We start from the raw sequence: 27,721 nt of genomic DNA on the forward strand, positions 1-27,721 counted from the left end.
TCAGTCATGAGGACCTGATCCTTTCCTTCTTTTGTTCCCTTTTTTATTTACTCTAACTTTTTCTCGACAGCTCCTTTAAGGTTTAAATTCTCCTGAGGACCTGGGCCCTGGTCCTCGGACCCATTGAAATCACACACACAATAAGTTAAAAGCCAGTTTAAAGAGATAGGTCTTTACTTTACGCTTAGAAATGTCAATGGACCGCGATTGTTGGATATTACAGCAAGCAACTTATTCCATAGATCAGGTGCTGCAGGATGTCATCTTGCAGTGGTTGGTTTTGTATTGTATTGTAAATGTCTGGTTTTTCATCTGCGTAATTCTGCTTTTCATCTGTGTAATTCCTATTTTATTTAAGTTTATTTAAATGACTTTTTTTTTAACATTCTTACATTGTACTCTCATCTTTTAATTGTATTCTAATAGTAGTTTTGTGTGAGCTGGGACCCATGGGAGATCAGTGAGTTTTTCTCACTGAATGGATCACGCACTGAGATAAATAATAAAAAAATACAAACATAAAAACATATTCCAGATTAAGTAAAGTAGAACAAGTATCTTTATTTACATTACATTCCAATAAGCAACAACCTTGCTGCTCAAAATTCACAATCCCAACAATCCTCATACAATCCCAACAATCCTCATGCAATCCCAACCAAGATTACGTTTATTTGCTGAAAAGTTTTTAAAAAACAATGTGCGTTCAAATTTGTTGGTCAAGTGGTGGCGCTGTTGAAAGTTAGTTAACCGTACGTACAAGTACAGTACAAAGTCAGATCGCGTTGGGGGTGGTGCTGGTGGTATGCTTGGCGGGCCGGGTCCATGCAAGTTGTAAAATTCCTTCATCATTTCATGGTAAAATCAGAATTACTTTTTTTTCAACCATAGCTTTTCGATGCAGTTATACATCTTGCGTTTTGTGATGTTTTTCATCGATGCATTCTCGTACATGTTCGCACGGTCGACAAAATATGGATCATGTGATATGTACACGTCACGACTGCACGTGTCGTGTATTGGCGCAGGCACTGCTGCCGTACTAAATAATGGTTCAAGAAATCAACGATGCTGACTTTACGGTTGACGTCATGGGCCTGTGACCTTTCAGACTCTTCAGACCGAAGTTGCAAAATGCGGGCATGGCGGGGTTCCCAAAGCATCACTACTTTGCAAGGAGATTCCACAAACTGAAGGTATAGTTTCCTTTGTGGAAAGAATGTTGCAACATGACGCTACTTCAGCGGTTGTGTAGAAAGTCTACGGAGAGTCAAGAAAATGTTCGAATCTAATTATTTCAACATAACAAAATGGGAAATAGGCCCTAGGCCTATTTCTCAGTCTCAAATTCATGTCATATCATTTTTGCAACACAGTGGCTATTGTTACGGCAGCCGTAACGCATTTCCCATTTTCTATCGTTACGGTATAGACTGCAACTTTTATAAAAACATGAGAAGAAAATATAAAATTAGAAGGAAAAAAGTGAATTTGAACGTTATGAAATTCGTACTTTATTTCCCTTTTAAAAAAAATCCTCCAAAGCCTCAGGTTAGAAAAGGAAAAAAATTCGAGTGCAAAACTGAGATGCGAACCCGCAACCTCGTGGTGCAAAATCCTACCATCTATCGACTGAGCTGTGGCACTGCTCGCTAAAACGTGGGGAAACAAATAATTATATATCTGCGTGCGTATCAAAAAAGTATCGTAGAGGGCGCTAAACAACGGCTGCCGTAACGATAGCCACTTCGTTTTTGCAATGACTGACCTTCATTGACACACATTATTGAGATGATATATGAAGAAAAAAAAACAGCGTCAGGTTGCAACATTCTTTCCTAATTTGTTTGGGACCAACTATAGAATGCAGGGCCACGCCGGAGCAAGGGTTCTTTTTTCTGCTTGGAGGCGTGGATCGAGGCCAGCGATGTGAGTATCGGAGTAATAGGCTACAATATAATAATATGCAAACCTGCAAAAAGTGCTTAGTACAGCGAATGCACTTGTCTTCTCATCAATGATCGGAAGGGAGGGCGCGCTTGTAAATGTGTCGGGGCACGGAGCCACGGTACGGAGACGCGGAGTCGCAGAGACGCGGGGCACTGGAGGTGCGGAGTCGCAGAGACGCGCGCCGATAGAGGGCGCAATTCTCGGAGGTAGGTCGACTGCGGCTCCACGCCTCCACGCAGCCGTACGGAGGCGCGGATGTAGAGTGTAGTGGCCCTGCATTCTATAGTTGTACATGTACCTTTGTTTGTGTCGCAAATGTACATGTAGGATGGGTTGCCATGGTTGCCCTATATTATTATTGCGGTAAAATATCACGTTTCTCAATCGGAATAGAGATTGACCACTAACCTTCCCGAATTGTCCTGTCTTTTGTGTGGTATAAGTTACTCTTCCTTTTCAAATTGATATAAAAAAATCTGACGGTGGTGTGGTTTATTCCGTGTACGATGCCTGTGAAAATAGACATGCTTGGAGTGTGCGACCGGAGGTGGAATCTGTATTATCGCGGTATGCGGAAGTGGTTTTTATAATGATCTTAACTTTTTTATTCATAATTAATGTTTGACCAAAACATCCCCTCAATAAAGTCTGATATTTTCCCTATAACGTTCAAGTTGATTAAAGACTACATGTATATGACATGTATGACTACAGGATGATTTTTTTAAGACCCTGCCCTTCCCTCGAAAGGAGAACACAAATTACTGAGGCCAGTCTACTGATTGGCGATAGGGGGCGCCATTCACTTTACACGGTGTGCCGTTATATTTTTGTTAAAGCACTGTGCTTATTTTGATCCCGTAAAAGTTTTTACGATTTCGCGGTGCAAATATCGTCCTTCGACTTCATTTTACATTTGCAGCTGAAGAATGGGAACCAGACAATGGAACTGTCATGGCACGGGCACCATAACAGATTTATGATAAAATATAGAGGGTACTTTTACTTTTAGCAGACACGGTGAGGGAACATTTGCAAGTTTTGGAAAACGTTAATGTTTATTAAAAATCGTTAAAAGTCCCTAAAAGTCACAACATTTTTTAATCGTCCTTTTTATACAACTCGGCAAAAAGTCCTTAATGACTGGTAAACTGAAAAAAAAAATCACCACTTGAAGAGTTTTGGCAACGCAAAAAGAGAAATTTCCCATGCCGTGATAATAGGGATGCCGCGATAATAGGGAGTCCGACTATACATGTAGTCCGAGTAACTTGGACCCAACTTATCACCTTTTTTTAACATTTGGACAAGTGCGATTCCGTTACTGAGCGCGATACATCGATAATGATAATGAGCAGACTGGGTCTCGTTCGTTTGTAAACACAAGTGCATTTCCAATGATGATAGGGAGTCGGGAACTAGGGCATCTTTTATGAGTGGAAACCAGTTCAAGCTACATGTAGGCACGCTGGGCACGACCACATCGCATTGTTCAAACACGAGTCGAAAATTTAACGTGTTCAGGATTGCGAAGGGAGATCTCGATGTCTGGTCTCGTCCATGGACTATTTATTTGATTACAACTCGGACTTAAATTTTTGTCATTTAATGTGCAGCTTTGAAGCCAGTGTTGCAGAGGTGAACTTATTTTATGGGTCTCATTTCTGTTAGGACACCAGGCTTGAAGGCTTGATGCTCGCTCAGCTCTATGAGATATGACACGCAACACGCCTCAGTTTGTCCATGCCTAGCCATGCACTCTCCAAGCCAGTCTCCAGGACCTACTCCACCGGCAGAACCTTCATCCACACTGCAGTCCGTGTCTGGAACAGTCTCCTAGATGGTGAAGTTGGAGAGATCAAAGACAGTGGTGCTCCTTCAACTGTAGGGTGCATCAACATCTCCTGTCAACACATTGATGTGAGGCAAGCTCCATGTTACCCTTCTAAGCTGCTGTGAACTAATATTGTGAATCGGATCGGGTTGACCAGGCCAAACCGACCCGAAACATTGTAGAGATAAACCGAATCCAAATCTAAACTGATCTGAACTCCTCTAGACCGACGCGACCCAACCTGAAAAAAATTCAAGCAAAAACTGACCTAAAACTGAACCAACCTCCAGAAAAAAACAAATAGCAGGCTTGGACAACTGTGTCCACTTTTTATGCCTGAACTTACCCGCATTGCGTGAAAATCTTCGTCTCAGCTCTAAGAATCCTAAGGCCAAAAAAAAAAAGATTCTGCTTCCGATTACATAGCTTTTGAAAATAGGGTAGGTTCCGTAAGTAGGTAGGGAAATTTTTAGGTGGGGGGGGGGTTGATATTGGTTGTACTGGGCACAGTAATTCTGTAACAATATTGCACTGCGTGAATTGTTTTGGTTTTGTGTTTTGGGTTTATTTCAGGTTTTTCACAAGATAGCAAAACCTACCCGACCTGACTGAAACGATGAAAAAACCGACCCAACCTTACCCAAAGTCAGTTTCGGGTCGTTATCGGTTTCGGGTCGGGTATGCGCAACATTACTATGAACCACTGATTGGCCTGTGGAGATTTTCACTTATAGTTCTCTGATGATATCTACAGTAAACTCGGGCTAAACCGACATCGTACAACTCGTCAAATCGCTCAAGTCGGCCGTCTGACTAAAGTCCCGATTGTCCGTAATGCATTTCCATTTAATTTTTTATTTCCAAGTCGGCTTTTATAAGTCGCCATTTCGCTCAAGTCGTCGTGTTACTCTCGGGCCCCTTTCCATAAAAAGCATTACAAAATCCTTTGTGTACAATGTAAGTCGGCATTTAACAAATCACACATTGGCATCAACTCCCTGTACTGCGGTTGGCAAAGTGTCGAGTGAAAAGTGATTTCGCATGGCCCGTGATCGCTGCATGCATCAGTGTCGAAAAAGGGTGTCCTACTGCATACATCACATATACATCGTGAGCATATCAATACCAGTACCCCTTCTGGGCTGTACATGTACGCATGCGCTCTGTCCATTTTGGGGGTCGTCTTATTGAATGACTACTGCTGCAGTCGATGCGTGCGTGGTATATACCGGACCGAACCACGCACGCATTTAATTAGTTACTGTGCACATACATATGTATCGTGGTCTCCACTATCAATACCCCAAACGTGATGATACAATTCGAGGATTAATTTGCTGGATTCAACTCGAGCATTAAGGAGATAATCTAGGGTAAATCAATGCCAATTGGTGCAATGAATCATGTGTGCAAAAGGCCATTCATGTAAGTCGGCAAAATGACGATTTACAGCAGATATGGGCATTCGCGTGAGTCGTCACAAATTCTCGGGTCCCGAGAGTGCTGGTTTAGCCGGAGTTAACCATATACATGTATCTGCACATGACTATGGTCATACATGTACTCCATGGGCTATTGTTCACCTCAGCATTTGTATTGAAAGAAATGAGGCCAAGCAAAACAAATAAAATAGTTTCTTGTCTGGGATTTTGAAACAATCAAGGAGACAGGCATTTTATTTTCCCCAATATGGAGATATTGACAATATATTGCAAATGTGTGAATTAAAGGTTTTGTTTTGTAAAGGCAGGCGGGAAAAAGGAAGCATGCAGGGTCGAGAAAACTATAGAACAAAATATATTTTGGCCTTAGAGAACAAAAAAATACTTTTACAAATTCAGGTGTAATATTGGACTCATCTAACGGCTACAATGTACATGTATGTTGAACACCAAGCAGGAATGTCTCAGAAAGGATAGTATTTTTTGACCAATTTGGGGTAAAATAGTGACAAAATGCCATCACAAAATTAAAATGTTAATAAGCCTATGTACTAATGGCGTCACACTTTGTTTACGTGTGTGCTTTCCCATGGTGCTCAGTGTACCATGGGCCCCCGCTGGCTCCATAGGACAGTGCACATGTAAACAAAGTGTGACATCATTAGTACAGTAGATTCCCGTTATAGCGCTCTCAAAGGGACCGAACTGAACCGAGTGTTATAACCGCACAGCGCTGTAACCGACGTACATGTACATGTACATGTACATGTACAAATACATGTACACATGTACATGTACACACATACACGTACATACATGTATGTATATGCATGTAGTGTTCAGGGCATATCCAACGGGTCCGGGTACAGACGGTGATTAATAAAGCCGTATGGTCAATGATGCACGCGTCTTCTGTAGGCAAAAACCCCGGCCATTATAGGGACTGGATTTGAAATGTGCATCGTTTTGTTTTGTGTTTTTCACCGTATTGAAACTTCATAATCTTATACATACATGTACTAAATACATTTATTTCATAAACGAGACGGACATCGATTTACCCCTTGGCTCTAGGATATTTGTTCCTGTTTTATTAGTCACTTCTTTCCCCCCCAAAAAATATCTTGAGTTTTCTTTCAAAGTTCGTGTTTCGATTCATATGAGGTCTTGGCCCTTGACAAATTCGGGCATTTTTTCCCCACTCCTGCTGCATGAATGAGCGCCTGGAATGGAGGCCACATGCTCATAGCGCAAATTCCACCCAGCGCAGTCGAGTCGCGAGCACGTGTTTGCGTTTTGCATACAGTGGGATTGTGTTGTGTGTGCATGAAGCTGAGTGTTGTACGGTTTTCTGATTCGTCGCTGCAAGAGAGAAGTAGGGATAATGTTTTCCAGATTCGTTTGTAAAATCATTTTAAATGTATAAAGTTTTCCATGTTAATGTTGTAACAGCCGTTAATTTGAGATGTTTTTGGTGAATTGGAAGATGAAAATACCGGTATGAAATGCTAGCTGCCGAGTATAAAGCAGCTCAGGAAAAATTCAACCCTAGTCGGTCTGCCCATGGTCTGATCCAGGGTCGTTCAAGACTTCGTAGATTTTTTTTCGTAGATTATTTTTGCGTTGGTTACGCGACACATTCGGCCCACAAAATTGTTCCAATGTTCAAACAAAAATCCTTCTGTTCAGTTATAGGTTATGCATGTTTTGTAAACTTTCATATTTTATGCGGCAAAATTCAAATTAAAAATAACTCCGTAGATTCCATGATTTGCTCGACTGTTTTATTCGACTTTAAACAGAAATGTTTCATTATTTTGTGTATGTAGCAACTGAATTCTTTCTCCCCATTTTGAAACGAACAATATGATTTTGATGGAGGTGTCCAACAGAAGAATCACAGACTTTACATGTACATGTATGTATAGTCCGACCCGTACATGCATATCGGCACGTACAGTATGTACATGTACGACCACGTGGCGTCATGGGCAGACCGTGCCGCTCCTTGCGGTTTTCGTCAAATCTGCGAAGAATCTGACACCCCAAGGTGAATAGCGTTATAACAGGAATCACTTTACATGTTTTATATTGTTCCTGGGTCCTAAAATAGTGAGCGCTATATCCCGAAAAGCGTTGTAAACGGGAGCGCTGTAACCGCAGGAAAATGTACACAATGAATGGGAGCGCAGTCGGGGAAATGAAAAATGAGCGTTATATCGGCAGGAGCGTTATATCAGGGCGCGCTGTAACAGGAATCTACTGTACAGAGGCTTATTGGTAGTACACTGTGCTAGCATAGAAGTGTGTTGATTCCCATAAACCTTGGATAAAAAAAATCATGAAGAAAATCACATTTCCCCCTCCCCCAATTTGTTTTTCTTCATTTTCCTGTAATAAGTAAATCTGTCTTTATCTGTGTTAACATTTTATGATTTTTTTTGTTCAAGTTGTTTCCTGTTTTTTAAACATATATTTCAGTTGCTGCATGCCAGTCCCTGTACACTTCCAGTTCCTGTTCTGATGTTGCATCCTTCCCAGCCCATGACTCTGTTCAGGTTTGGTACATGTACATGTAACTCAGAGCCCTATCCCATGTTTACTTTCTTTCCTTCCTTCAGCGCAGGTAAGTCTCGTTTTAAACTTCTGTAGAAAGTGTGCAGTGTAGTCTTTGAATTGAAGCTTTACAAGATTCCTCAATGTCAAAGAAAAAGCCTTTTTTGAAATTAAAGGTAAAAGATCTACATGTACTGCACTAGATATTGACTGGTGTGACTACAGATCAGTCTCATTTTGAACTTCAGTAGACAGGGTGATCTTGCAACTGAAAATGTACAAGCCCTTATAGTCGTAGAAAAGCATGGGAAAACAACCCATCGTTATTCGGTAAGACTTAGTTTTCCCATGGTCTTACCAATAAACATTAATAAATACCTTGGAGAGTAGATGGCTTCTGATTGGTCGAGACTATATCATGTGGGGTTTATTAATATGCGATATAAAGACCGGCTTCAAGCAGATAAATCACCCCTGAACCAGCGTTGATCAAGCAATATGTAAGCCAGTGATTGGGTAAATACATTTATAACACCTCACCCACAGATTCTGTGTCATGATTGGCCGAGAGCGAGTCACATGTTACTTTTTAATTTTGCTATCTTTCTGTGCACGGCCAAAAGTACTATGCACATAGCAACCAAAGTACTATACTACATTTGTATTAGCAACCAAAGTACTATTTCCACGGCGCGGTATTTGTGTGCAAATGCATGCTGGTGTGCGCGTTGTGCGTAGCGCGTATTATTCCAAAGAGAGCGCGCCGCAGACTTGGGTTCAAACATTTCGTGAAGGGTTAGTTTTTAAGAGAGAAATACATTTTCCACCAATTTTGTATTGAAATTGAAGTGTATTTCAACTGTGTTCAGATTTAAATAATGTAAAATATTAAAATCAAGCAGAATCTGTGGGTGAAGTGTTATAAAACAAATATTGAATGCTTTATCTCGTGGTGTAGTAAAACTAGCCTCCCTCGGTGATCCATGGACCATTCTATTTTCCCTCGGCTTCGCCTCGGGAAAATAGAATGGTCCATGGATCATCTCGGGAGGCTAGTTTTACTACACCACTCGAAGCATTCAATATTTGTATACATGTAGTATACAACAGTCCAACGGTACCTTGTAACAGTAACCTGGCAATGCAGAAGAGTGGGCCTCAGTTGAAGGATCTCGAGACAGGGCCTCGGTTGAAGGATTTTTAGAAGAAGTCTTGGCAGGAGCATCTCTTGTCAAGGCCTTGGTACGAGCATCTAGGGAAAATCACTCATCTCCAATGAATTAAAGTCATCGAGATCCATCTGTTGGGTGCTTTTTCTGTACAATGTGAAGGACACAACCGTTAACTCCAGAATAAGTATCCAGTGAAAATGATTTCTTATCTCTAAAACTTGGCATAGGCATTGGATTACATACATGTACATGTACATGAAGCCTCGTTGCATAAACAGTGATGTGAACACCATCATTATTTGAACTTAAGGTCGTGCTGCGGTTTCGAACAAGACTCCGTGATTGTGATGGCTCAAGGCTTCGGGGCTGTTTAAGTATTGCATGTTGACACTGCATTCTTCAGGCCCTACTTATTACCCGACAGGAATTGAGTCTTGGCCCCCTTCTTGTGATGGCATCATCAAATGTATAAAAACATTCACATCCTCCCTCAAGTCATCCATGACAACAAATTCGTCGTTGACCTTAACCATGGAATAAAAATGACGTGGCTTCATTGAACAGCTGCTGTAAGCGTGAACTGTGTTCCTCGAATAAACTCACATCAACGGTCACTCCAGGCTGCTGCATATTTTTCCATCTCCATGCAGTGCTAGTGTTTCAATTATAAATGTGGGCATTTCATGAAACTTCCTTCCTTTTGCTCTTCACAGTACAGAGGCACAGAGCAAAGCGCACCCAAATCTTTGCATTTGTTATAGATTGCTCTCGGTGAGTTTTTCAAGACTTCAGGCTAAATGTCCTTTCTGCTTAATACTAACTATCGTTTGATCTCAGGATCTGTCCAGGATCAATTGTTGCTTGAACAGGAAACTGATTGCTACAAAATGTGCACGAACCATACATTGTAACATATACATGTACACAAACAATTACTCTGCCTCTCATCAGAAAACTTCTTAATCCTGAAGAATCTCGGCGTCAGAACGACCCTTCGGTCTGTAATCTTCAACATTCCTTGAAAGCCACATCAGCAATTCCTCATGGACCTCACAAGATTGTCCCATCGAATCTCGCACTACGCACATCTTGATTAATCTTTCAAGAAGTGGATTTTTGTCAATTATTTGGCATTCTGGATCAAAGTGGTATTCCATCAGTATCTCCTCAAGTGCATCTACATGTACACCACATGTGGCTTAAGCACACCATGATTGTGTTGTACGCACTTCAGTGAATTTCTAAAATGCTTGTACCGGTATCTCTTGTATCTTCAACTTAGCAAAGTATACGAGAAAAAAAGCTTAAGAAAACACTAGCTCACTTTTTCCTCTTTACATGCAACATCCATAAACTTATCTAATTGGCCCATTGTGGAATTGTGCTTTAACCAACAAATTGAGTTGCTAAGGGAACTGAATCTGTAGAATTCAGAGAGGATTCCAGAGAAACCTCCGATTGGGGGTTGGGGTAGACAAATGAGAAGCAACAACATGAAAGGAACATGGTGAATGGTTGGTATAACAACGAACAAGGACTTGTTTTCATGGACATCATTATAAATTACCTTAAATTCCTTCAGAAAGAGGTCCTCATCTTCTTGAAAGTATCCTACATTGTAAGAGGGAGGGTGCAGATTTTTGCAGCATGTTTCTGGAACACCCTTTCACTCAGATAGGGACTGTTCTTCAGCGTCCTGAAGAAGCGCCTTCCATCTGTCACTGACATTCTTGGTATCTGTAATGAAATGCAGGATTTAAAAGAGAAGCCTTAATTTCAGCTTGCAGGCTGTTACCAAAAAAGAAAAATGGAAATTCCATACAACTTACTATCAAACTTGACAAATGAATGTGGGTGGTCAGTGTGCGACGGTAATTTGTGGATGGCAGGACTCCGTCGTAGGCGGCTACCTTGATTTATCCTGTAAGAGTGAGGTCTTGAGTTATTCGTAGTTTCACTGATGTGTCAAATCTAGTGACTCCATACTCTCATATTGATGTCCCAGCCAGCTCCCAGCAGATGTCCAGGTAGTTCAAATTCTCCCAGATCTAGCTGAACTCTACAGATGTGCAGTCCGGAATGGCCAACCTGAAAGTCTCAAAATCGAATTCTGGTGATACCAATCCGAAGTCAAACTTCCTTTTACGTGAAGCTGTCCAGAAGGTCGAGGACATTTCTCTTAACGGAGCCTGGGCTACCTGCACCTTCCTGAATTCAGCTCTGAAGTTGGAGTCTTCGAAGCTTGGCAGACATTGCTGAAATACTGTTTTACCGACAGTGGTTCCCAAACTTTTGGTAGCTCCTTTAACGGGAATGACACATGCAGCAAGATGTGACAACTTCAGTGTAGTGTCATCTCCTCCTCGACCTTCTCCTTCACCAGTGGCCAGGAAACTGCCGTCTTTTGGATGATGTCTATGCTACATGTAGTGACCATCACTGAGATGTACAAAATGTACTTCAAAGCAACAACTTTTTTACATACAAGCATCTTCAAGACACGAATAGCAGTGGTCCCAAAAAAAGGCAAGCCCTATTAACTGTCACAAAATTGGCCTAAAATGTTGCACTCCAGCCAGCAAATTTGAAGGTCGACTGGAAAATCCTGTACCATTACTAAACGGCAGAATGAATTCGACACTCAAGCACTGCAGTGAACTCTGTGCACTGTAAAACAGGCCTACCAAGTTTTTTTCCTCAGCCTCAGTGAAAGTTTAATGTGCGGTTTAGTTTTTGGTCCTCAAATGGAATTAAATCTTCAATGGAATTAATCCAGTAAACATGGTAAACTAATAAATTAAAAAGGAAAACGATTGTTATGGAATGTTATTCCTCTGTTATGTGAGCGGTTTGCACTATTTGTGCAGCCGTAAGCTGTGCAGCCTGACATCTTAGTAGCAAGTGGACTTAGTCCAAGCAACTACTGGTAAGGTGTTAAAAATACCTGCCAATCAAAGGTAGGCATGTTCACCGCCCCCTCTTCATTGCCAACAAGACATGGAATGTTCACCCCAGCAAACAAACTCTCCTTGCAGAGTTGCTCGATGTCTCAGAGGCAGGACACTTGTCGTACCCTGTAGGCCTTTTTCAACAATCCGAAACACCAATCTAGGGCAAACTTGGTGTGGCCGACAAACGAGAAAATGCAGATGAATGTTAGTGTGCAGCTGATGGATGGTCCGCCACAGCAAGTACCACAGGGTGAATTTGTTCTTACTTTGCCCACTGCAATTGTCAAGGTGAAAGTGGACAGTTTTCTCCCCGCACCCATAGTGTCCACAGAAGTGATGCAGGTAACTCAATGCACCGAGTTGGACCCTTTCCCCACGGCCATACCCTCGTCGATGAAATACATTGTACACATAATTGTACATTGTATGTTGCCTGCCCTTCTGGCAGACATGAATCTTCAGTGCCCGACATGTCAATAAACTCTCATACACGACTGCACAATAAATGCACCTACTGCAAAGTTCACCTGCCCTCCTCCTGTTATAAGTCATCAATTTGGTTTCAACCAGTTTTACAGCCTTGGTGTCGTTGCGATTGAGTGGTTGTTCTCATCCAAGGATTGCAGCTCTTGTGCAATGAATTCTGACATCTTCTCCACATCTCTGGGTTGTGAAAGGGGTTTGTTGGGGAAACTGATTGCTGCAAAATGTGCACAAACCATTGTAATGTACACAAAACTTGTTACTCTCATCTGAAAACCTTTTCAAAAGCCTGAAGAATCTCAGCGTTAGAACGATCGACCCTGCCGTTTGCTGCCTTGGCGGCAGCCATAGATATGGGCAGTAGCGTGCTACATGTAGGTGTGCATGCATGCGTGCGCGTTATCTTCACACAAGGAGTTCATACTGAAAAGCATGGAATTGCGTGGTTTTTTTGGTAAACACGCCTCCCGCAGACATATTTGCCTTTTCTAAACCCAGCACAGGTACAATTCTGGACACAAGGGACTTGTAAGCAAAATTTCAGGTTCCTCCATCAAGTAAAAATATGAAAAAAATGTGTTATAATTTTTTTCGCTATGGCAGGAGAGGTTCATACCCTTGACTCTGTTGCGTGTAAACAACGGAGTCCAACCTGGGCTAGGCACGGGGCAGGCATTTTTCTGTGTACATTGCATCATCAATTCTTATGCAGTTCTTCAAAACTGAACTCAAACAACAGCAATCGCGTCAGTTTCTGCAGTGGGCACCCTGGAAATGAATTTGATAAGTCCAGGTAGATGCTGTCCCCACTCCCTCGCCCAGAGCATCCTCAAAGCCACCATTGTCTATCAGTGTGAATGTTGATAATTGTGAAGTCCCATTCTCAGGGAAAACTCATGATCAAAAGCTGGGGGTAGTTTGCCAATTTTTGATATTAGGCCTACATTCTGCGCGAGTTGGTCAGTTGAGTTTATCGTCCAGTTTGTCACAATCAGATTCAAACAACAACACGCGCCAGTACGTCACAACCAAACCCAAACAACAGCATGCACCAGCTCATCACAACCACACTCAAACAACAACAACATGCCCGTCAGTTTCTGCAGTTGGCCACCCTGGAAATGAATTTTGGTGAAATTATTTGACAGATTCTTGTATCAACTGCATTAACAAGGGCAGATTTGTTTGGATTCACTGCTCGTTGTAAAAATGTCTGGCTTTAAGTTACTAAAAACTGGCAAAGAATAGTACAAACAGTCATGCTCTGCATTCTGATTTAGCCTTCTAGTTCTGTAAGCTCTTTTATGCTTGATATAACATTCTGCACAAGTTGGTCGTTTGAGATTATATCGCCCAGTTCGTCACAATCGGACTGAAACATCAACATGCGCCAGTTCGTCACAACCAAACCCAAACAACAACAATCACGTCAGTTTCTGCATTCTCAGGGAACACTCATGATCAACAGCTTCAGATAGTTTTTCCAATTTTGTACAATCTTTGCAAATCTCTGACAAGTTAGAATAAATTGGTTTTCATTTGTGCAAGCACAAGCTCTCTGCAAGTTTGTACATGTATCTTATTGCAACCTTGCGGCAAAGCCTGCAAGCAATTTTTCATGCTTGCTGCAGGCTGCAGTGCATTATAAAAATGTCTGGCAGTAAATTACTACAAACTGACAAAGAATAGTAAAAACAGCCATGCTCTGCATTCTGATTAAGCCTTGTAGTTCTTATGCTCTTTTATGTTTGACAGTACATTCTGCGCGAGTTGGTCGGATGAGTTTATATCATCCAGTTCTTCACAACCAGACTCAAACAACATCAAGCACGTCAGTTTCTGCAGTGGGCACCCTGGAAATGAAATTTATAAGTCCAGGTAGATGCTGTCCCCACTCACTCGCCCAGAGCATCCTCAAAGCCACCATTGTCTATCAGTGCGAAGGTTGATAATTGTGAAGTCCCATTCTCAGGGAACACTCATGATCAACAGCTAGGGATAGTTTGCCAATTTTTGTACAGTCATTGCAAATCTCTGACAAGGTAGAATAAGTTAGTTTTCATTTGTGCAAGCACAAGCTCTCTGCAAGTTTGTATCTTATTGCAACCTTGCAGCAAAGCCTTCAAGCAATTTTTCAAGCTTGCTGCAGGCTCCAGTGAATAATAAAAATGTCTGGCAGTAAATTGCTAAAAACTGGCAAAGAAAAGTAAGAACAACCATGCTGTGCATTCTGATGAAGCCTTGTAGTTCTTATGCTCTTTTATGCTTGATAGTACATGTACATTCTGCGCGAGTTGGTCGGATGAGTTTATATCGTCCAGTTCTTCACAACCAGACTCAAACAACAACAAGCGCGTCAATTTCTGCAGTGGGCACCCTGGAAATGAATTTTAGGTCCAGGTAGATGCTGTCCCCACTCGCTCGCCCAGAGCATCCTCAAAGCCACCATTGTCTATCAGTGTGAATGTTGATAATAATGAAGTCTCATTCTCAGGAAACACTCATGATCAGCAGCTTAGGATTATTTTTCCAATTTTGTGCAAGCACAAGCTCTTTGCAAGTTTGTATCTTATTGCAACTGTGCGGCAAAGCCTGCAAGCAGTTGTTCAAGCTTGCTGCAGGCTGCAGTGCGTAATAACAATGTCTGCCTGTAACTTACTAAAACCTGACAAAGAATAGTAAAAACAGTCATGCTTTGCATTCTGATTAAGCCTTCTAGTTCTGTATGCTCTCTTATGCTTGATATTACATTCTGCGCCAGTTGGTCGGTTGAGTTTATATCGTCCAATTCGTCACAATCAGACTCAAAACAACAACACGCGCCAGTACGTCACAACCAAACCCAAACAACAACAACATTCACCAGTTCGTCACAACCAAACTCAAACAACAACACGCGTGTCAATTTCTGCAGTGGGCAACCTGGATATGAATTTTACATTGGTCAGACGAGTGTATATCGTCCAGTTCGTCACAACCAGATCCAACAACAACATGCGCCAGCTCTTCACAACCAGACTCCAACAACAGCACGCGCGTCAGTTTCTGCAGTGGGCCACCTTGGAAATGAATTTTGGTGAATTTATTTTACATCTTCTTGTATTAACTGCATTAACAAGGGAATATTTGTTTGGATTCACTGCTCTTGTAAAAATGTCTGTCTGTAAGTTACTAAAAACTGGCAAAGAATTAATAACAGCCATGCTCTGCATTCTGATGACGCCTTCTAGTTCTTATGCTCTTTTATGCTTCATAGTACATTCCGCGTGAGTTGGTCAGTTGAGATTACATGTATATCGTCGAGTTCGTCACAACCACTCAAACAACAACATGTGCCAGTTCTTCACAACCAGACTCAAACAGCAGCAACCGCGTCAGTTTCTGCAGTGGGCACCCTGGAAATGAATTTTACATTGGTCAGACGAGTGTATATCATCCAGTTCGTCACAACCAGACCCAACAACAACATGCGCCAGCTCTTCACAACCAGACTCCAACAACAGCACGCGCGTCAGTTTCTGCAGTGGGCCACCTTGGAAATGAATTTTGGTGAATTTATTTTACATCTTCTTGTATTAACTGCATTAACAAGGGAAGATGTGTTTGGATTCACTGCTGTTGTAAAAATGTCTGTCTGTAAGTTTACTAAAAACTGGCAAGGAATAGTAAAAACAGTCATGCTCTGCATTCTGATTTAGCCTTCTAGTTCTGTAAGCTCTTTTATGCTTGATATTACAATGTACATTCTGTGCCAGTTGGTCGTTCGAGATTATATCGTCCAGTTCTTCACAACCAGACTCAAACAACAACAACCGCGTCAGTTTCTGCAGTGGGCACCCTGGAAATGAATTTTATAAGTCCAAGTAGATGCTGTCCCCACTCACTCGCCCAGAGCATCCTCAGATTCACCATTGTCTATCAGTGTGACTGTTGATAATTGTGAAGTCTCATTCTCGGGGAACTCTGAGATCAACAGCTAGGGATAGTTTGCCAATTTTTGTACAGTCATTGCAAATCACTGACAAGGTAGAATAAGTTGCTTTTCTTTTGTGCAAGCACAAACCCTCCATGCTCTGCATTCTGATGACGCCTTCTAGTTTTTATGCTTTTTTATGCTTCATAGTACATTTCGCGTGAGTTGGTCGGTTGAGATTATATCGTCGAGTTCGTCACAACCACTCAAACAACAACATGCGCCAGTTCTTCACAACCAGACTCAAACAGCAGCAACCGCGTCAGTTTCTGCAGTGGGCACCATGGAAATGAAACTTATAAGTCCAGGTAGATGCTGTCCCCACTCCCTCGCCAAGAGCATCCTCAAAGCCACCATTGTCTATCAGTGTGAATGTTGATAATTGTGAACTCTCATTCTCAGAGAACACTCATGATCAACAGCTTGGGATAGTTTGCCAAGTTTTGTACAGTCATTGCAAATCTCTGACAAGCTAGAATAAGTTAGTTTTCATTTGTGCAAGCACAAGCTCTCTGCAAGCTTGTATCCTATTGCAACCTTGCGGCAAAGCCTGCAAGCAATTTTTCAAGCTTGCTGCAGGTGGCAGTGAATAATAAAAATGTCTGTCAGTAAATTACTAAAAACTGGCAAAGAATAGTAAGAACAGCCATGCTCTGCATTCTAATGACGCCTTGTACATTTTTCTTATGCTCTTTTATGTTTCATACATGTAGTACATTCCGCGCGAGTTGGTCGGTTGAGATTGTCACAACCACTCAAACAACAACATGCGCCAGTTCTTCACAACCAGACTCAAACAACAGTAATCGCGTCAATTTCTGCAGTGGGCACCCTGGAAATGAATTTTACATTGGTCAGACGAGTGTATATCGTCCAGTTCGTCACAACCAGACCCAACAACAACATGCGCCAGCTCTTCACAACCAGACTCCAACAACAGCACGCGCGTCAGTTTCTGCAGTGGGCCACCTTGGAAATGAATTTTGGTGAATTTATTTTACAGATTCTTGTATTAACTGCATTAACAAGGGAATATTTGTTTGGATTCACTGCTGTTGTAAAAATGTCTGTCTGTAAGTTTACTAAAAACTGGCAAAGAATAGTAAAAACAGTCATGCTCTGCATTCTGATTTAGCCTTCTAGTTCTGTAAGCTCTTTTATGCTTGATATTACAATGTACATTCTGTGCCAGTTGGTCGTTCGAGATTATATCGTCCAGTTCTTCACAACCAGACTCAAACAACAACAACCGCGTCAGTTTCTGCAGTGGGCACCCTAGTAATGAATTTTATAAGTCCAAGTAGATGCTGTCTCCACTCACTCGCCCAGAGCATCCTCAGATTCACCATTGTCTATCAGTGTGGCTGTTGATAATTGTGAAGTCTCATTCTCAGGGAACTCTCATGATCAACAGCTAGGGATAGTTTGCCAATTTTTGTACTGTCATTGCAAATCTCTGACAAGGTAGAATAAGTTGCTTTTCTTTTGTGCAAGCACAAGCTCTCTGCAAGCTTGTATCTTATTGCAACCTTGCAGCAAAGCCTTCAAGCAATTTTTCAAGCTTGCTGCAGGCTCCAGTGAATAATACAAATGTCTGGCAGTAAATTACTAAAAACTGGCAAAGAATAGTAAGAACAGCCATGCTCTGCATTCTGATGACGCCTTCTAGTTCTTATGCTCTTTTATGCTTGATAGTACATTCCGCGTGAGTTGGTCGGTTGAGATTATATCGTCGAGTTCGTCACAACCACTCAAACAACATCATGCGCCAGTTCTTCACAACCAGACTCAAACAGCAGCAACCGCGTCAGTTTCTGCAGTAGGCACCCTGGAAATGAAATTTATAAGTCCAGGTAGATGCTGTCCCCACTCCCTCGCCCAGAGCATCCTCAAAGCCACCATTGTCTATCAGTGTGACTGTTGATAATTGTGAACTGTCATTCTCAGGGAACACTCATAATCAACAGCTTGGGATAGTTTACCAATGTTTGTACAATGACAAGGTAGAATAAGTTGCTTTTCTTTTGTGCAAGCACAAGCTCTCTGCAAGCTGGTATCTTATTGCAACCTTGCGGCAAAGCCTGCAAGCAATTTTTCAAGCTTGCTGCAGGCGGCAGTGAATAATAAAAATGTCTGTCAGTAAATTACTAAAAGCTGGCAAAGAATAGTAAGAACAGCCATGCTCTGCATACTAATGACGCCTTGTACGTGTAGTTCTTGTGCTCTTTTATGCTTCATAGTACATTCCGCGCGAGTTGGTCGGTTGAGATTATATCGTCGAGTTCGTCACAACCACTCAAACAACAACATGCGCCAGTTCTTCACAACCAGACTCAAACAGCAGCAATCGCGTCAGTTTCTGCAGTGGGCACCCTGGAAATGAAATTTATAAGTCCAGGTAGATGCTGTCCCCACTCCCTCGCCCAGAGCATCCTCAAAGCCACCATTGTCTATCAGTGTGACTGTTGATAATTGTGAACTGTCATTCTCAGGGAACACTCATAATCAACAGCTTGGGATAGTTTACCAATGTTTGTACAATGACAAGGTAGAATAAGTTGCTTTTCTTTTGTGCAAGCACAAGCTCTCTGCAAGCTTGTATCTGATTGCAACCTTGCGGCAAAGCCTGCAAGCAATTTTTCAAGCTTGCTGCAGGCGGCAGTGAATAATAAAAATGTCTGTCAGTAAATTACTAAAAACTGGCTAAGAATAGTAAGAACAGCCACGCTCTGCATTCTAATGACGCCTTGTACGTGTAGTTCTTATGCTCTTTTATGCTTCATAGTACATTCCGCGTGAGTTGGTTGGTTGAGATTATATCGTAGAGTTCGTCACGACCACTCAAACAACAACATGCGCCAGTTCTTCACAACCAGACTCAAACAACAGCAACCGCGTCAGTTTCTGCAGTGGGCACCCTGGAAATGAATTTTACATTGGTCGGATGAGTGTATATCATCCAGTTCGTCACAACCAGACTCAACAACACGCGCTAGTTCATCACAAGCAGACTCAAACGACAGCACGCTCGTCAGTTTCTGCAGTGGGCCACCCTGGAACTAAATTTTGGTGAATTTATTTTACAGATCAACTACATTAACAAGGGAAGAAATTGAATAATGCATGTTTGGATTCACTGCTCTTGTACCAAAAAGAACCAACAATCTTCTGACTATGCCCAATCTAACCTGATGCGCCCAGTTAATTGCATTTCCATGAATGATGTCTGGCATGACCAAAAACAAATAGAATGCTGAAGTTCGTTATTGAACTCGAAGAACATTTTGTCATAATATGAAAGGCTGCTCTCTGATGACATCTGGTCCCTCTTATAGATCTTTTTTTAATCACTTAAAGGTCTTCCAACTGGAATCAGTCGACTTTTGAAAGTGGAAAGGCCCAGGAAACAGTTCTTCTTTACAACAAATGTGTTTTTTGTCATTTGGAGTGGTATTTGAATTACCGGGACTTAAAATTAGCAAAATTTGGTCTGTCCAATGGGGCATAGGCCCCTATAGGACAAGAAAATATGTATCAATTATGAGCAGTCTTTATCTTTTCATGAAATTATTTAACAATAGATCTGCATGAGATGATGACTGTCTCACTGGATCACTGGATTCCTTCATACGTGTGTGTCCCATTTGGAAAATAGGTTGTCCCCAACATCTGGGAGGATGACCCTGAAGTCTTGTTGAATCTGTTGAGAACAACAATGACATAAGGGAAAGAAAAGGTTTAATATACATGTATATACAAAAAAATTATGCTGTTTATGATTACATTTTTCAATTTGCAAAGGTGTTAAAACGTCACTGACATTACTAATACAGTTTAATAATAATAAACCAGACTTGCACATAAGGCAACAACATTGTAATGCTTTACAAACCTAACCTAAATTGTTTTTACTGTAGTCCATGGAATTTTAGTTTAGTCCATGGAAGATTTTGCTAATGAAGGGAAAATGACAAAATGACCTGTTTAGATCACCAGATTCACAGGCTTAAGAAACTGCTCATTTCTTATTAATGTTTTGCTTCCAAAAACGAGGGAACCTCAAATTAAGTCATCAATATTAGTACTAACATCTTAAAAGACATCAAACCAAGTGTAATTCTTACCTAGTTTGGATTTACATAAAAACAACCAATGTGTAAATTGTAGTAAAAGTTAAATTTGCAATCTTACCATTCTTGGAACATCCATCGAGAGAGGGTACATGTACATCTGTAGAGTAGAAGAAACATGCCCTGCAGGATGGTCTCATATCATATGTAAATGTTTGAAAAATTAAAAGTTGAATCTTTGGAAAATGTTTCTTTTCTATAAAGTGGAACTTTCTTGTGATGTGGCTTGTTTCCCATGTTTTTTAGTGAGCTCTTTGTCCTTTTTACTATCATAGATAACCCAGCACATTTACATTTATTTTGGGTTGGACTGTTCAATGTTTTTGCACTTAGGCCCAAAAAAAAAAGTCTCCGGTTTCTGGTATGCGCGCGCGTCGCCGTAGCCATGCGCGTCGGCAAAATGAAAAAGTTTTTTTTTCAATAAAAGATAATGCCTCTAAACCGCCAAACTCACTGGTTTAACTGGAATCCTGCTGCTGCACAATTTTTACGTGTTTTTAGATTGGGTTATGGTCGAGAATAAGCTTTATGTGGCCTCTCTGGACTCCCATATATTTGCACTAAGTTTAGTCGGGCACCATTTGCAGTCATCAGCACACATTTGAAGCAAAAATATCAGGTAAAAAAAAAAAAAAAGCCGCGTCGCCGCACCACTTTTTGGGCAAGCTCCATACCAGAAACCAGAGACTTATTTTTTTTGGCCTTAAAGTGCATTTCTTATTACCGGGAAGAAAGTTTGCTTCCAGCAGCTGGCGAGACCTGAGGGGTTAATTGGTACTTTTGGCGGGTGCATACCTATGTTCCCCAATACCGGTGTTCCCCAATCCAAACCCTAACCATTAATCCTAACTCTAAGGACTCCCTTTTGGCAGCTGTGTTAGGTCACGGACCATTTACTTTGTTGGTGTCCGGCCAGGAAGGGGTGGCGGGGAGTCTGACTCTGAGTCTTGAGATCGAGACGCCCTCTTGACTTTCATTGGCGATCCAGCTTGCAGCTTCACCGAACACATTTTCTTGCAGTGAGAATTACATGTTGTCTCTCTTCCAGATTCTGCGACAATCTTCTTGTAAACCTAACGTTTGGGTTATGGAGTGAAGATCCTTTGCCTGTTTTTTTTTGTTTTTTTTAAATAGTTTTCAAAATTCATGTATTTTGTATCTTTTAAAACAAATTATTGTTATTATTATTACTATTATTATTACAGCTTCTTGAAGCTACTTTGACTGATGCTCAAGCTCCGAGTCCTTCCCTCAGCACAAAACATGGGTTTTAGCAGAGACTTTTTGAGCTGTGGCCTCGATTGTCAAGAGGGGAAAAAGTGGGCGTCAATATTCATGAGCCCCTACATTTGCTGCCTGAAGTGGAGATGGGTCATCTGCAGATGCCAACTCCTCGCATGCAGCAAACACATGATGTAGAAACTTCCAACTCTTTAGTTGGTGCGCACCACTTTATCTCTGTCTGCTTCTTTGTTCATACCATAGTCATCCATAAGGGAGTATCTTATGGATGATACTTGGAGGAGCTTCATTGTGTTTACACAGTTAGCAAGTCACGTCTTTCTCTTCTGCCTTGCAAGCCTGGTATCTTTGTACATTGTACATGTAAGCCTTGAGTGAAGACGAGTCATCTGCAGTTGCCAACTTCTCGCATGCAGGAACCACACGGTGTAAATGATTTCCAACTGTAATTTTAATGGTACTGTGTGCCTGTTTCTGCACGAGTAGCACACAGCTGATTTAGTTTGTGAAGGGTAAAAGTCCAGTATTAAATTTGTACGACTCCTCGCAACACAAAAATACCATCATAAGGAAACATTTCAACAGCTTGACTGGAATGAATAGACTGAGCATTAACTCACAACTTGCTCAACGAGTTTAATAGCAACACGTCTTACTTGCTTAGGAGGCTTTTAACCTTTATGTGTGATGTTCACCACGCAATTTACTCAATGAAAGTAAGTGCATTCTTGATGTGCTGGGGGTAGGCCATATTGAAAACAGAGTAGCATGCCATGAGAAGTATGATGTCCTCCACAACCCTGGTGGCCTGAAGCTTTGACGAGCTTTGAGTAGCACATGGATCATCACTCGCTCTCACTTGCCTTCTCGGAACTTTCTTTGAAACCATCTTACAATCTTTCATCATCATGTTCGTACATGTATGAACTCCAGACATCTTCATCCACTATCGGGCCATTCTTCACTTCTCCCACTCCACATATAAAGGCCGATCCTCCTTTTCAATCCTTGAGTTGAAATAAGTCCACTTAAACCCACTGGTTGTACCTCACACATCTACATGTACCACAAATTTAATGAGACTTTCTATGTGAAACATGCCTAAAGCAATAGTCTAATTTAAACCTACATGTACCCAACATTATCAATTTTGACTTATCCCAAAACACTAAACCTAACTGTAGCATATTTCCGATTACCACATAGGGCCTACAAGGCACAGACTTGTTAAAACTTATCATTCTCAAACAGCACCCAAATAAAATACGTGTTCACCCAATTGTACAGACCAGCCCACTGGGCATTTTACCCGATATTACCTGGGTTGTAACGAGTAATAACGGTACCCCGGCAAAACGAAGTTCATGAACTCATGGACTTTGATGAACGTTCATGTTCTGATCATGAACGTTCATCAGTTGTCCTTCAATGGTTCATCATAGAAGTTCATGAACTTTGTTCATGAACAGTCTTTCAGCTACCTTGATGAACATTCATGAATGTTCATGAACCTCTTGTGCAGTTCATGAACTTTGCTGAACTGAACTGAACTGAACTGAAATCTTGATTGGTGAACATTTGATGAACATTCATGACCAAAAATTTAAGGTTTTTGAAAAATTTAATGCCCATGAATGTTCATCAAATGTTCACCAATCAAGAATGTTCAGCAAAATTCATGGACTGTATCACACTCACAGTCTTTGGATTCTTTAACCGGCGGGATAGGTCTATCCCACTGGGATATCATCATCCTGGTGGGATGAAAGCGGGATGGAAGTGGGATCCCGGTGGGATCCCAATTCCAGGTGGGATCCGCGGTGGGATCCCAGTTGAGGTAGGTGGATCCCAGGAAATTGACCAGTTGACTGGGATTTCACTTGACCGGCTAGACAAGGGAAAATTCACCATGAAATTTTCCCCCAAATAAGTTTCTAGCCTAACATAGTTATTAATGCTTGCATGCTTCATACAAAAACATTTCATTTTTAAGTAAATATTTCTTTAATTTTGGCGCGTAAAGACAGTAAAACTTTGCATAAAAACGAAAGAAAGTGCCTGGTTGCCTGTGGCCAACATTGTTCATTGCTGCGCCTTGTGACATGGGGTATCAACTTCCAAGGTGACCGTAAGGTCATGGCAAAATTCTGCTAAATACACCTCAAAAACCTGTCGGATTTATCAAAAATCTGCCAAATATCCCCAGAATTACTGGAAATAGAGTGTAAACACTTAAAAAAAAAACGTTTTTTCAGAATTCTGCCAGAAATCTGCCCAAAAAATCCATTCTATCAAATTTTCTGTCAAACTTTTTAACAAAAAAAACTGTCAAATTTAGCCGAAAATCGGCTAAAACGGTCATTCTGTCAAGTTCCCGCGCAGATAACTTTATACATCGCGCTTTCTATTTGGAAGACTGAAAATGATTTTTTAAATGGGTGAGTTGCGTGGTAAGTCAATTCTGAACAGTAATGTTGCTAAGTTTTTTTAAGCCTGGAATAAAGAAATAGTACATGTAGGCCTATTTCATAAATAAAAGCAAATTTAAATAGATGAAACTACTTTTTTATAGAACAAAATCATAATTATTTTCACTTTAATTGCGATTTTAATCTTTAAAACCCCCACAAAATCATAATGGCGCAATCCTTCTAATATTCATTACTACGTGTAGGTGATGTCAAAAAAGTATCCAGGTATTATTAATGCACAGAGCCTGTCGAAGTTTGTCATGAACTACACGTTTTAATTTAGCACACGAACGTATCGTGATGGTTGCTGAACTGAGTGAAAGCAAAGTAAGGCGTAGTTTCTGTTGCTCTTTTTATGACTTTGAAGCGTTTGTAACTTCTTATGACATTCAAGTACAATATGTGAATATTGTTTGATGAAATGGTGGATGTTTTAGCATTATAATCTTTACTGTACCTTGATAAGGATTGAGCAGTGTTAAGGAAAGTTGTCAATGTGCGCGCACGTCATGACCATTTGCAAAAGTAGCACAAGCATTGTAGCACTGTGACTGTGAGTGTGACAGAGTTGCCTTTCGTCTTTGCCGCCATGTTTGCACATGTTGCGTGCGCGCGGTGCCTTAAATGTTAAAATTGACACAGCTAAAAGTGGTTACAGTGACCCAAACGAATCGTGACTGCCATGAAAATTGTCGATAGGTGATATATTTTAACTGATTTCAACCAAATTTTATTTAATCGGGCAGCACGTTTGAACTAGTAACTATGAGTACTATGATGTATCGTCGGACCCCCTAAATGCCTAAAAAAAATGACGAGGATATGTTTTGACGCACTCGCATTCAATTTGCGTTGGACAACGTGCCGTGCGTTGCAAGCGTTATCTGCGTCAATAATGGTGACTCCAGGATACATTGTGCTGCATGTTTCATCAGATATAAATAATGGTGGAGTTTATTTTAGGACACCTCCCCCTTTTTTTTACCTGTTCCATTTAAAAAATGACTTTTGCAAATGACTAATTTTTGTCAAAATGACGTGTGCAGCCCGAAGCAATCTCTTTTGGAAAGAATGTTGCAACCTGACGCCACTTTTTTCTTCAACACCATAGTTCACGTCATCTCACTAAAGCTGGTCAGTCATACACATTGCACAAACATTGAAATTGAAAAGGCATGAATCTGGGACTGAGAAACATTTCCACTTTTGTTAGGAAATACTTCATATAATGTTCTTGATTCTTCATAGACTTTGTACACAGCCGCTAATGTGGTGTCTGGATACTACATTCTTTCCTATTCATGTTAATATGGCCACACAGTAGAGTAGACTCTGTGCTAGGGGCCATACTTATACTTCCCATGCTGCCTTGACAGCAAAAAGTTACTGATTTTTGTGGGTTTTTTTTCAAGAAAATCATTCGGCCTCAAACTTGGCATGCAGCCTTTGCACGTTCACTTTATGGGGAATTCATATTACGACAAATTTGGATTTTTTTTAGGCGGATAGTCCCTTGTGTATTTGTCTAAAAATGTGTAACACAAAGTGCCACTTCCTTTGCCGATCAAGACTCCTTAGAATATGGTGGACTAATAGTCCGCAGGCGCTCACACCTGTTTAATGAAATTAGGCATTTCAGATGAAATTTAAATAAAAGGAATAGGGATCTAAGGCCAAAAAAAAAAAATAGTTCTGCTTCCGGTTTCCCTACCTATCCTATTCTGACAACCCCTACCGTAATTTGTTTTGTGCGAAAAATGAGGGGGGGAAAACCCAAAACCACCAATTGTTACCTTTCACACAAAAAAATGGGAATTTTTGTCCCCCCTACCTACATGACCTAAGGCCGAATAAAAAAATAAAAACATGTTTAGCGTCCTGCCTTTTTGAAAAAAAAAGGAAGGACTTCTGGAGTCTCCCCCCCCCCTTTTTTTCCTTCCAACATTTTTGTAACATGAGTAACCGATTTTGTGCGTCTTGTTTATCATACATAACACATTTTTCTGGATGTCATCTTTGGTGCTTAGGTAGGTCTAAATGCTCTATCTACCATGGGGAAAACAGTCATTAAACCTTTCCAGTAAGGTAATTACAGCCCAAGGAAACTCAAAAGTACATGTACATCAAAAATGTAATGTGAGTAATCGTGGAATTGCCCAATTGTACTTCAACATTTGTTTATTTTGTTATTATTTATTGCTTTGTGTTGAAGGTAATGGAACAAAATTTTAACACCCCCCCCCCTCCTTTTTAATTTGTTTTTTTGGATTTACGGTTCATTTTGCTCACTCATCAACATTGCATGAAAATTCTTTTGAAGAACACTGCTTTTGATGAACTTATGGAGGATTATTCATGAAATGTGCCCTTCATTCATGAATTGTTCATGACCTGTTTCCTTTACTCATGAATTGTTCACGCAATACGTCCTTTCTTCATGGATTGTTCATGACCTGTGTCCTTTACTCATGAATTGTTCACGAAATTTGTTGTCTTTATGGATTGTTCATGAACTTTGTTTCCTTTATTCATGAATTGTTCATGAAATATGTCCATCATTTCAATTGACAAATTTGGATGAACTAGTTTCATGAAGTGTTCATGAAACATCGTTGTCCATGATAATTCTTGAACATCGATTGTCTCATTTGTTGTTCAAGGACATTCATGAACTGTTCATGAATATTTTGAATAACTTTGATGGTCGTTCATGTACTTTAAGCAATGAACGATCACGAACATTTCATGAACATTCATGAAAAGTCCATGTTCATTTCACCGGGGCAGTTATTACCGGGTAACTTATACCAGTGGGTAATAACGGGGAAATAGTAGACCAATATTTCCCCGTTGCAACCCGTTATTACCCTATTTACCCAATATTACCAGGGATATGCTACCGATATTTCCGGCATTACCCCATTTACCCAATATTACCAGGGATAATGTAACCGATATTACCCCATTTACCCAATATTACCAGGGATAATGTAACCGATATTACCCCATTTACCCAATATTACCAGGGATAATGTAACCGATATTTCCGGCATTGCCATGTTATTACCACCCGATATTACCCCATTTACCCAATATTACCAGGGATAATGTAACCGATTTTTCCGGCATTGCCATGTTATTACCACCCGATATTACCCCATTTACCCAATATTACCAGGGATAATGTAACCGATATTTCCGGCATTGCCATGTTATTACCACCCGATATTACCCCATTTACCCAATATTACCAAGGAATAATGTAACCGATATTTCCGGCATTGCCATGTTATTACCACCCGATATTACCCCATTTACCCAATATTACCTGGGATAATGTAACCGGTTTTTCCGGCATTGCCATGTTATTACCACCCGATATTACCCTATTTACCCAATATTACCAGGGATAATGCTACCAATATTTCTGGCATTACCCCCATTTACCCAATATTACCAGGGATAATGTAACTGATATTACCCCATTTACCCAATATTACCAGAGATAATGTAACCG

The 27,721-nt window shown here is 40.9% G+C and overlaps 1 protein-coding gene across 1 annotated transcript; it reads left to right on the forward strand.

Moving 5' to 3' along the window:
* Positions 1 to 748: 748 nt before the first annotated feature.
* On the forward strand, positions 749 to 20,247 carry LOC119728393. The gene is made up of 5 exons (XM_038200617.1): positions 749 to 858; positions 3,622 to 3,870; positions 7,708 to 7,784; positions 17,075 to 17,347; positions 18,057 to 20,247. Exons 2-5 carry the CDS (start codon positions 3,694 to 3,696, stop codon positions 18,283 to 18,285), a joined length of 756 nt encoding a protein of 251 aa, XP_038056545.1. The 5' UTR covers positions 749 to 858; positions 3,622 to 3,693; the 3' UTR covers positions 18,286 to 20,247.
* The last annotated feature ends 7,474 nt before the right edge of the window (positions 20,248 to 27,721 follow it).

This window comes from Patiria miniata, unplaced genomic scaffold (assembly GCF_015706575.1).
Source record: "Patiria miniata isolate m_02_andy unplaced genomic scaffold, ASM1570657v1 HiC_scaffold_20, whole genome shotgun sequence".
Lineage (NCBI taxonomy): Eukaryota > Metazoa > Echinodermata > Asteroidea > Valvatida > Asterinidae > Patiria > Patiria miniata.

What these genes read in the sequence shown, in the direction of transcription:
- LOC119728393 (XM_038200617.1), top strand. Translation starts at nt 3,694, where the DNA reads ATGCCTAGCCATGCACTCTCCAAGCCAGTCTCCAGGACCTACTCCACC. An exon ending in CAGCCCATGACTCTGTTCAG is followed by an intron (nt 7,785 to 17,074) that starts GTTTGGTACATG and finishes TCATACATGTAG; the next exon opens with TACATTCCGCGCGAGTTGGT. An exon ending in CACCTTGGAAATGAATTTTG is followed by an intron (nt 17,348 to 18,056) that starts GTGAATTTATTT and finishes TATGCTTGATAG; the next exon opens with TACATTCCGCGTGAGTTGGT.